This window comes from Phaseolus vulgaris, chromosome 11, assembly GCF_051622355.1.
Source record: "Phaseolus vulgaris cultivar YP4 chromosome 11, ASM5162235v1, whole genome shotgun sequence".
Taxonomy (NCBI): Eukaryota; Viridiplantae; Streptophyta; class Magnoliopsida; order Fabales; family Fabaceae; genus Phaseolus; species Phaseolus vulgaris.
Window position 1 is genome coordinate 52,911,701 of NC_143508.1, and position 12,137 is coordinate 52,923,837.

The window sequence follows — 12,137 nt, forward strand, 5'->3', positions numbered from 1 at the left end:
GTTATTTTTCAACACACTCATGCATATTTTCTAATTTTTAAATAAATATTCAGTTTTTAAAACTTTTATTTCTATTTACCTGTTTGTTTTCAACATTCAAAAACTAAGAAGATATGTCTAATAAACATGGAGTACAAGAAAAAAAAAACATGTCTAGTTGATAGTGCATTATCCAAAGATGAAAGATGAGATTACAACACATTATCATTGTTCATAAGGAAACCTAATGCAAGTAATGGTGAAAATTAACACAGTGACAAAATACTAGACTCCATAATTACATAGGTTGTATTGTAGATCTAGAAAAGAGGCATTACATTTGTTGTATGAAGAAACAATGTAGTATCATATGTAAATGATATTGAAACTCCCCCTTTCTATATATTTGATGTGCATATAAGTCCATCAACAAATTAAAATATTCAAAATAATTAATTTAAAGAACTGATATTATAGTAATAAAATTATTATATGTTTCTATTCCTACCAAAAATGGATTAAGAGAGTTTCGAGGTGGAGAAAAGATGACTTCTCTATTGACGAAGTCTTGTAGTGTTGACCGAGCGCAATGAGATAAAGGAGGTCCACCTGCAAAAGACTCTTCAATGTTTAAGTCAGTAGGAGCACAAAGATGCGATAGATTGATTTCTCATCAAAACCATAAATCTTGTGGTCTAGAAAAAGTTTTACCCAGGTCCCACGGTGAACGCCAAATATTCCTACCAAAAATGGATTAAGAGAGTTCCGAGGTGGAGAAAAGATGACTACATTATGAACCAAGCTTGGTAATGTTAACCGATCAAGGAGAGAATGAAGGTCCGTCAGTAGGAACACCACAAATATGAGGATAAATGCTTAACAATATGAAAGTTAAGAGCATAGAATTATATATATTGTACTTTCTGAAGAGTATGTATTTATAGATCTCTTAGATGACAACATTAGAACCTACGTACAATTTTAATTTTAAATACAATTTTAATTTTAAATACTTTTGTAAATAGTTTTAAATACTTTACATTTACGTTAGTAATTATATAAGGAGTACTAATCTTGATAATTTTGAAAAATCTTCCATTTAAATATTAGAAAATGTATTTAATATGATAAATCATTTAAAATAAACTAAATCTCACTAAATGAACTTTATAACTAATTCATTCTTATAAAAAGGAGTTCAATAGGAATGAGTAGTCCCAATTAACTTGATTAAAATAAACTTTAAATAACTTTAATATTTGGTTAGTTTATAAATTTTATGATAACTCAATTTTACAAATATATAATAATTTTAATTCTATCATTGATTTGAAATTTCCAAAATTAAAAAAAGCAAGTAGATTAATTATGATTTAATGTTAAAATGGAGATTTTTTTCCATCCACTTTAATCCAATTACTTAAACCTTTCACGTTTTGCCCTCAATCCTTGTAGAAGTGGTGAGAATCCTCCATCACGCGTTTTCATTTGTTCTTCATCAGTTTTTTAGGGTTCTTTAACGTATGCAATAATTAATTTACACATAAAATAAGTAACACCCAAATTTCAAAAAGCATGTAGCTATTAATTCTGAAACAACTATATACCTATAAATCATAACATCACCATAACCATAGTTAACAATCCATCAACACATTTTCCTTAACTTTAAATTAACCACAAACACAACCAAATCTAGTTATCTACAATGGCTACTCTTGATGTTTCATTCTTAACTTCAACTAGTGAAGATGATCTGGCTCTTCACAAGTCCTTCCAAGATATTATTCATAAATGATTCATATTTTTCTTTAATTTTCTAAGTATTATTCATAAATGATTCATACTTTTTTTTCAATTTTGTATGTGTAGAGTTTGCTTTATCACTTTTTTGTCATGTTTTTTATTTGAAAATATCGAATGATTCGACACCAACGTATTGCAGATTTCATATTGACTATAGATAATAACATTTCATAATATATAAGTAGGTGCAAGACATCCCTAGAGTGTCCTTTTTAATTTAATTATTCTTTACTAATAAAAAAATACAAGTATGTTCAAATCTTACCCTATAAGTTGGTTTTATAAGGTTGAATTATAATTCAAATTCATCTTTTAATATGATATCAGATTTATTTAGAATCTATTCTAACAAGAATTTACTAGTCTTATTAATCATTCGTTATCGAACTGTTATCAAATCACCCGTAACTATATAATTTCATACATAAGTTGAAAACCTCGATACTAAAGAATGTTAAACCACCACTTATAACTTAAAACCTTATAAATATAAGTATGTAACTTTGTGGGACTCCTAACACTTTTCATATAACTATGAATGGTGGTTGTATTGTAATTTATATAATTTCATCCCACATTAAACAATTAAATTTTTTATATGTGATTATTCAATTCAAGTGTGTTCTTAATCAATCAATTAAGCTACTTAATTTGTTCAGACAGTGTCTTATTGAATATCGAGGAGGCCCCAACATAAAATAGTTAGAAAAAAAGTAAAAAGAAAAATGAAAAGCTCAAGATTCCATGTTTTATGAATTATGAAAAGTTGATTTTTTTTTCTCTTGTAAAATATATATAAAGTTTCGAATCAAGTTCATTTTACATTCTTTTTCTTATACATTTATTTTCGATTTAAACAAGTGTGAGAAAAACAATTAATCAAACAAAAAAAAAGTAAAAAGATGTTGAAATAGAAAATGAAAAGGTGATGTGTATGAATAAACTACTTAGGTTCTTGAAAATTCGAACAAGATTAGTTGAACAAACAAAAACATTCTTAATTAGTGTGTACCTACCATGTGACAAGTTTTACAATCCATTAACTGTTTTTCTTTTTATGTTGAAACAATAAGATTAATTATTGCTTCTAAAGATATATAGTTTACTATGATAGGAAAACGAAAATTATTTCAATATATAGATATGAAAAAGGAAAATACATATAACATTCATGAAATTACTATTTTTTTTACATCACAATATATTAAAATTTAAATAATCAAATAATTATGTCATAATTAATTACATTATACATAACAATAATTGATGAAATAATGTTATATATATACTACAAGAAAATCATGAAATAAAAACAAATTTTTAGAGACCAAAATCATTAGTTGCAATAGTAACTAAATTAGAGACCACTTTAGAAACTAAAAAAAAAAATTAGTTTATATATTAGTTTTTATTATTGTTAAATAGTTTCTAAATTGGTATCTAATTAGCAATCAAAATTTTAGAGACCAAATTTAAAAACTAAATAATTGGTAGTTAAAAGTTTGGTTGGTAATTAGATACCAATTTAGAAACTATTTAACAATAATAGAAACTAATTTAGAAACAATTTTTTTTTTAATTTCTAAAATGATCTTTAATTTATTTACTATTGCAACTAATTATTTTAGTATCTAAAATTTGGTTTTTATTTTATGTTTTTCTAGGAATGATAGAACATAAAATAATTGCTTATGTATAATATAATATGTAATCGATAACATAAATAATATAATAAAATATTAATAAAATAACGATAATAAAAAATAAAAGTAATTAAAAAATAAAATAAAAATTAAAAGTAATGAAATAATAAGTAAAAGTAATTAATAATAATATATAAATGAAATATTAAAAAAGATTAAGAACTTATAATAATAAATAATTAAAAATAATTATAATATTATTATCAATATTAGTAATAAAATTATAATTTAATAATTAATTAAAAAAATTATAATAACAAGAACAATTTAATCATTTTATAAACATATTATTTTATAATTTTAAAAATTATTACATCTATTAAGTCACTAACAAATTTTTATATATTTCATTTTTATTTTTCTCTCTCTTTACTCTCTTACTCTTAATCAGTTTCTTTTTCTTTTAATTTTCCATTCTATTAAATCTACTTTCAAATCCAAATAAAACATAAATTCTTTGTAATCTTAACTTAGAATATATATATATATATATATATATATATATATATATATATTACCTTTTTTTATGGACACGTCATGCCAGATTAGGTTCTGAGTTGTATGTTATCATCATCAAGGATTTTAGCAGTTGCTTTATTTAAAAAATAAATAAAAATTCAGACACTACTACGACTTTAGATATTTGACGATTCCTAGAAGGTAAAAAACAGAAATATGATAATAAAACATATAAAAAAATAAGGTAATAAAATTTGTAAAATGATATATTCAACTAATAAAATTAGCCTTTAATTTTAGAATCTATGAAGTTTTCTTTACTGAGAATTTATTAAGTTTTGGGAGAGGAAGGGGAAAACTGAAGAAGTAAAAATGTTCATGGTACAAAACAATTTACTTAGGAATTTGTAAGAATTTTAAGTTTTTTTAATTGTGAATAAGTTAAATAAGTTAAGAAATTAAAGATGAAACAAAAACTCGTGGCTTCCAACATCATTTTTTAAAAAATAATTTGGTACAATCTAGCAATTTTTTCCTATATTTAGGTCATTTTTTTCATCTTTTCGTACCTAACTTTCTATGTACGAAAAAAGTTATCTAAAAACATATTGACTTTTTTTATAACAAAAAATTTAAATTAAATTTTAAATATTAAGTAGTTTATGAAATGGGACTCCTAGAATATTATATATATATATATTAAATAAAAGCAATCTGCAGAAACTCGTTTTGCATGTGAGATAATGAAAATTCTCTATGAATCTAAACATCATTTTGACCAGATACACTGCACTTTTCAATAAGTCAATTTTTAACTAAATATTATTCAATAATTTTATATTTTTATTTTTGAACCTTTCAGTGATCTCTTTTGTTAATTGTTGCAAATCAAGGATAATTAAGGATTAAGAAAAGGTGGCAAGCAATTATGAATTATGTATGGTGTTTATTTTATCTCCCTAACAGTAACAGCAAATTAAGAACTTTGATTACAGCACAGAAAATTCTAGATGTGCCACATCATTATCATGATTACAATTATAATTTATGCTTTGAATCAAATCAACCTTCCATGTGGCATTGATCTGATCACAGATGGGTCGGCAAAAGAAAATTTCATCAGTAAATAAACTATTTCTGCAGATGATGACATAATGCCAAAATGGCCTTGGAGTTTGAACACAGTGTGAATGAGAGAAAAGGAAAGAAAATCAATGTAATAAATTATTGTCTGAAAAAAGCCACAAACCTTATCGGATTTCAAGGCTTGGATTGGTACTAGATAGATATTACTCATCCCAATAGAAAAATTACAGCAAAAATTATACATGTATAAGCTATTGTGTACACATACCTTATTATAAATAGAAAGTATGTGAGCATAGCTTTCTTCATCACACCATCATAGTAAGCACTTTAGAGAACTCACACTTTCATCTATGGCTACCCTTATTGCCCCCAGCAACCACTCTCCCCAAGAAGATGCTGAAGCTCTCAGAAAGTCTTTTGAAGGTGGCTTATAACCATCATTATCATCATCAAGATCCCCTTTGTTGTTTGGATCATACTCGTTCATGATCTTGTTGATTTTGAATATTTCATCTAATGAAGATCTATGACAATTTTTCTAACTTGATTAAACTAAAAAGTGCATTTTTTGTGTGTCTCGGGGTAATCTAGTGTTGAATCTGATGTACTTCTATAAATCTTTGCAAAGGGTGTTTGAAGTGAGTGAGTTAAAGTGATTTTCAGTTTTGTAGGATGAGAAAACTGTGATCTAATATTGATTGACCATGTAATTTCAGTGTTGAATTAGAAGTGTTTTTCCTTTTTATTGGAGGGTAATCTGTTGGAGTGATGAACCCGATGAACTTGTGTGTGTCTTTGAAATAGGTGTTTGGAATGAGTGTGATCGATTGATTTCAATTTTGTAGGATGGGGTACTGATGAGAACACTATAATAGCAATTTTGGGTCATAGAACTGTTCATCAGAGGCAACAAATCAGAAGAGCTTATGAGGAAATTTACCAGGAGGATCTTGTGAAGCGCTTGGAGTCTGAGATCAAAGGAGACTTTGAGGTACCTTCAGTGTGAAATGTTCTTGTTAGTGTTCCATGTGCCTTTTGAAATTCGTGTGTGCTAATTTAACTCTGAACTCTGTACTGTGTTAATTGTACTGAACAGAAAGCTGTGTACCGATGGATACTGGAACCTGCAGATCGTGATGCTATTTTGGCCAATGTTGCCATCAAGAGTGGCAAAAACTACAATGTCATTGTGGAAATTGCCACTATAAACTCCCCAGAAGAGCTTTTGGCTGTCAGACGTGCTTATCTCCACCGCTACAAGCACTCTTTGGAAGAAGATCTTGCAGCACATACCACTGGCCCTCTACGCCAGGCAAGTTCTTGTGCATTGAATACATGTTTGATCCACTCTGTCTTGAAAAAGCAAGAGTCTTTTTTTGACCAATTTCTTAAAGATCACTTTTTGTTCAGTGTTTACAATCTAGTTACATTTAAGAGTGAAGGGTAAGTAGCCAAATAGATGACAACTTTGCTTCAGTAGTATGTTGGGGTTTTTTGTTGGACATGTGGAAACAAAGGTTTGATCCAATGTAGTTAGGTAAGGTTTCTGAATTTTGAGTGAAGGGAATGTTATGGTGCATGTGATCTGAACTTTTGCTTCACTTTATCTTGGAAAATTTTATTTGACCAATTCTTTTCAATATTTCTGTTGTAATCAAATATAAGATTAGATGTAAATTCTGCTTTGTGGTTTTTTGGGATTTTCAATTAGACATGCGGCAACACAGGTTTGATTTTGATCCATTGTAATTTGTAAGTACAAGTTTCTGACTTTGTGAGTAAATGGAATGTTATGGTGCTTATGATCTGAGTTTTTGTGGTTGATATTGAACAGCTTCTAGTGGGGTTGGTGACCTCATTCAGGTATGTTGGTGATGAGATAAATCCAAAATTGGCACAAAATGAGGCTGAAATTCTTCATGATGCTGTGAAAGAGAAGAAGAGTTCCTATGAAGAGGCCATCAGGGTCTTGACTACAAGGAGCAAGACTCAACTGGTTGCAACTTTCAACCGTTACAGAGAGATCCATGGAGGTTCCATCTCTAAGGTAAGGAGATACCAAATCCTTTTATGTCCTTTTGGCAAATCACCAAAGTTATGATAATAATTTTCAATGTATGCCATTCAAAAGAGAAGTAAATAAAAGTTTAGATGCTTTACTTTATGAACTTGTATTTGATATTTCTTATGATTGTAGAAACTGGTGGATGAAGGATCTGATGATTTTGAGAAGGCATTGCACACCACCATCCGTTCCATCAATGATCATTTCAAGTACTATGAAAAGGTTTGATGTTTGAACTCACATTTTTTCTCATTGTCCTATCCAATCTCATGGTATTTTCATCATTAAAATTTGGGTTGTTGCATCAAGATAACAGTCCTATGCATTTCACAGAGTTGACCCTTTATATGTTCTCCTATAACATATTTGAATTTGTTGATGTCATGAAAATAAACTCACTTTCGAAACTGTTAACATGATGTTGAAAACCAACCAACTCATGACAATATCTACCATGATTCACCTTGATTTTTTTTAGGTGGTGAGAAATGCTATCAAGAAGGTTGGAACTGATGAGGATGCACTCACCCGTGTGGTTGTGAGCAGGGCTGAGAAGGATCTGAAAACAGTCTCAGAGGTTTACTACAAGAGAAACAGTGTTCTTCTTGAGCATGCCATTGCCAAGGAAATTTCAGGGGATTACAAGAAGTTCCTTCTCACTCTGTTGGGGAAAGAGGACTAAGTTTTTTCTGAGGGCATTTGTGATCATGAGTTCAGAACTCACCAACTCATACTTGTGTTGTTTGGTGCTTCAGTGTTGGTTTTCCTTTAGTCTGTTTTTTCCCTTGCTCTTCCCTTAATTATATTTCTGCATGAGAATATAGATTTCTCTTATGAGTGGTAGTGTGATAGCTGTTTTGGTGGCTATAAATTATGAACAGACTAAAAAGAAATAAGAGATCATTGAGAATGCCCATTTGATTTTTGTTAAAATTGATTTTGAACTATCAAATTGATGGGGCTTTTGCCTTCTGCACTATATGAATTTGCAACCCTCAAATTTGCAACTCAATTTCTGAAAAACACTACTTTCGTTAACTCAAAATTATATGTAGTCATATTAAGAATTGAGTTATTTGCACCATTTATATAAGGTGAGATTTGATCATTCTTACCTTAATCACTGATTAACTTTTCAAAAGTTGATCAAACTCATATTTAATCACTCATTATTTGTCATTCTTAACCTTAATCACTGATTAACTTTTCAAAAGCTAAGCTGAACAAAGAACAAAAAAACTTCACATGGTATTTAATCTAGGAATCCTAAATCTAAGTAAGAATATGATATTACATGTGCAAACATTTCTCAGGATAGGTACAAGGAGTTACATTTGGATCCAAATTTTGGCCAATTTGATGCAAGATATGTTCTGAGCATGAATCAGTGATAGTCTAACACACATTTGAATCCAAGTTTTGGCCAATTTGATACTAGATATGCTTTGAGCATGAATCAATAAAGAAATAGGTAGAATGGTTTTTGTACTTGAGAGTTTCAGAGTCACCTACCACGATTATGCAGTAGAATATGCCAGCAAAGAAAACTACTATAAGAAGCCAAACAAGGAAGGTCTCAACATAAAACTACAAATGAAATAAACAATCATGCATCAACAATCATGCATCAAACAAATTTAACCATAAAGTACAATTTCAAAACACTCTGTGATTCAATCAAACACTTTCAAAAAAATTTATCTCTCATCTGTTTTCACTTATCAACTTAGTTCTGTTACATTTCTTTCTTTCTTTCTTCTTTAGGACAAACAGAAGAATTCCAATCCATCAAAAGTAATAAGAATTTTTTTTCATTACAACCAACCCATCAAGTTTTTTCTCTTTCTTTTCAATTCCTCACCTACCAATCTATTTCTCATGTAGTATTTGGTTGAGAAGAATGGTGGGCAGAGAAAAAGGAAAAGGAAAAAAATGGCATGAAACTGAAAATTTGGTTGTGTGAAGATTGGTTCTTAAGATAACTTAAGATGACAAATCTAGAAATTGAAAATTACAATTTAAGAGCCATGGCTCAATTACCATAAATATTGAAAAGAATTAAAAAAAAACTAATCACTTTTGTTTCTCTTCAAACATGATTAATCATATAAATTTTTTAATTTTTTTTAACTAAAATCTCTAATTAAATAAATTGATAAAATTACTATTTTATATATTAAGTTATTCCATTATAATTAATAATTAAAACTTAATTAATAAATGTGGATGATTTAAATTATAATATTACTATATTTTTAATCATTTAAAACATTAATACATTTTTTTATTAATTTTTTTTTAAGTTTAATTAAGGATCAACGAATTAGGGCGGAATGAAATAATTGGATTTGATTTTAAATCTAACTCTATATTTTTTAAAACAATATAGTTTAAATACTTATAAATTGGTTTAATACCTATTTTAAAGTTGATATTTTGAAAATCAATTTTAAATTTAAAACTAATATATATTTTCCAAGAATATTTTAGAATGAAAACATGTTAAATCTTTCATATTTCATAAAAGTGTATTATTAATTAATAATCTATAAAATAAATTAGTATTTGATATTTGATACATGTTTATGTAGATGTAGGTATACGTCCCCAATGTAAATGCATACAACTTCTTAATAAAAGAAAATAGTATATTACTTTAAATTTTAGTGTTGAAACGTGAGATTAAAATATATCAATTACTATATTTTAGTAAAAAGTGTATAAATAAATATAAAATCAATATATATATATATATATATATATTTGATAAACATTAATATATATTCAGTAGGGTTGGTTTATCAATTTATGTGTAGATTTTGCTTATAAAAATTATGTTATATATTTATTAAGAGTTGAAAAAATATAAATATTTTATTTTATGTTTTTCTTGTTTTTACATTAAATCAAAATCATACAACAGTTTCACATTATGTGAAAAGGAAGTTATATATATGTATAATTGATATTTTTTATCTTTAGTTGCTAATAATTATAAAATTGAATTATATAAAGTATGAATGGGAGGTATATTGTATCAAATTATATTTTGTATATTTTTAATTAAAATTTATTTAAACAAATAGTATTTAGTGAGTTTCATATAAAGATATTTCGCATTAAATATTAATATTTTTTATTTTTTATCATATAATTTTCCTTATTATTATGTTAAATAGAGTTCGGAGTACGTTGGATTTTTTCTTTGTGTTTTCATATATTTGATGTGTAATATATTAAATATTTATTTATTATATAAATGATTTTGAATTTAAAATGGATATTAAATAATCAGCTTTAAAATTTATACTGAAAAAAATATCAAATTTAAAATGGTATCAAACATATTTATAAACATCAAGTTTTCATTATAAAAAATATGAATTTTAGTTTAATTTCAATCCATTTGGGTTTGTAATTTACAACAATAAAATCGATTGAATCTGATCAAGTGACAATGATGTTAATTTATTTTTATTTTAAAATTGTTTATTTCAAAGTTTTGTTTGTATAAATAATCTAAATTTATTAAATTTAATTTTTTATTATTTTTATAAAATATTTCAATAAAGAAATTATATAATCCAAACTTAGGTTAATATTAATAGAAAATTAAATCCAATTAGCATTAATTAAAAATAGGACCACCATGAACACATCTTTTACCAACTCCACACAAAACTCCAAAACTGAGATTCCATCTTGCCCAATTCCAAAGCTTGAATCAAATCCACAATTCAGAACCCTCCAACAACTACTTGTCAAAGGTTTGAAATGTCTTAAACCTTTAGGTAATTTTTCTCTGCACCATATCAATTCCAACATACACCCAACCTTTCTCTCCAAAATGACAAAAATGGGTGTAAATAAAAATGACTTCCAAAATTTATTATCCAGAACATTCTGGATTTGAATATCCAAAACACATTTTTGAATTCTGGAAATTTTTATCCGAAATACATTTTTAATTTTTTGTTCCGGATTTCTTCGTCCAGAATGTATTTTTTTTCAATTATATTTTCTATTCTGGATTTTTAAATCCAGAACAAGGGTAATTTTGGAAATTAAAAAAATAATAGGGTGCAAGTAAGAATTGATATGGTGCAGGAAAAAATTGCATTACCTTTCGGTAACATATCCAAGTGAGCAAACCTTAACTTCTAAACAAATTTTGTAAGGTTGAATTAGATTTAAAATACATTTCTTAATATAGTATCAGAGTGTATCTTAACGAGAATTTGTTGGTCTTATCAGACCACCCGCTATCGGTCCACCTATAAATATATAATCTCACGTACGAGTTGACAACCTTGACGTAATAAAATGTGTTGGAGAGATTAATTTTTGAGATATCACATCAACTAGAGATTATGAAATTTGAAATATATACAAATGAAACTTACATTGATCATTTTGAGAAGCTCAAGAGTGGAGAACATATGGATTGTTTTGCAAAATTTCTATAAGCAGAATCAACTTTTGAAGTTGAACTCCTGAGTGTTATTCAGGTTATTGATATCATTATTCAAAAAGAATGATTACATCAGTGGGTGGAGACAAATTCTTTGCTTATGCTGAAAGCTTTTTCTGATAGTTCCCTTATTCTAAGGAAGTTAAGGAATATATGGAATAATGTTGTGGAGTGTATTAAGGAAAGAAATTACTGTGCTGATAATTTAGTTGTTTATGGTTTGAGAATTTACTCATTATTTCTGACTTTAGTAGAAATAAGTGTGATCCTAAACATTTGAGATCCTTGCATTAAGAATGTTGCTCATAATTGATAATGATTATAGTATTAACTTCATTCTTCCCTTTTGATTTCTAAAAAAAAACTTGAACACCTTTGGTTAAACTGAAATTTTTTGCAACAATTCATCTACTCAGTTGATAGTATATATGGTTTAGGATCTTCTGTGACATACACTTTTTGTTTGCTTTAATTCATGTTTTTAGGGATTCAACATAGTGAAAGGAAAAACAAAGCTCCATTTTACCTTAGCATAACAAAAGTTGTAACATGATAGAAAAGGATG

General features: G+C 27.2%; 1 protein-coding gene across 1 annotated transcript; it reads left to right on the top strand.

Annotated features, from left to right (window-relative positions):
* Window positions 1-4,975: 4,975 nt before the first annotated feature.
* On the top strand, window positions 4,976-8,034 carry LOC137829591 (annexin-like protein RJ4). Its single transcript, XM_068636433.2, has 6 exons — window positions 4,976-5,459; window positions 5,882-6,027; window positions 6,133-6,348; window positions 6,871-7,083; window positions 7,234-7,323; window positions 7,580-8,034. Exons 1-6 carry the CDS (start codon window positions 5,387-5,389, stop codon window positions 7,781-7,783), a joined length of 942 nt encoding a protein of 313 aa, XP_068492534.2. The 5' UTR covers window positions 4,976-5,386; the 3' UTR covers window positions 7,784-8,034.
* The last annotated feature ends 4,103 nt before the right edge of the window (window positions 8,035-12,137 follow it).

Coding starts and splice junctions, on each gene's coding strand:
- LOC137829591 (XM_068636433.2), top strand. CDS start 5,387: ATGGCTACCCTTATTGCCCCCAGCAACCACTCTCCCCAAGAAGATGCT. Junction 5,460..5,881: donor TCTCAGAAAGTCTTTTGAAG/GTGGCTTATAAC, acceptor TCAATTTTGTAG/GATGGGGTACTGATGAGAAC. Junction 7,084..7,233: donor ATGGAGGTTCCATCTCTAAG/GTAAGGAGATAC, acceptor TTATGATTGTAG/AAACTGGTGGATGAAGGATC.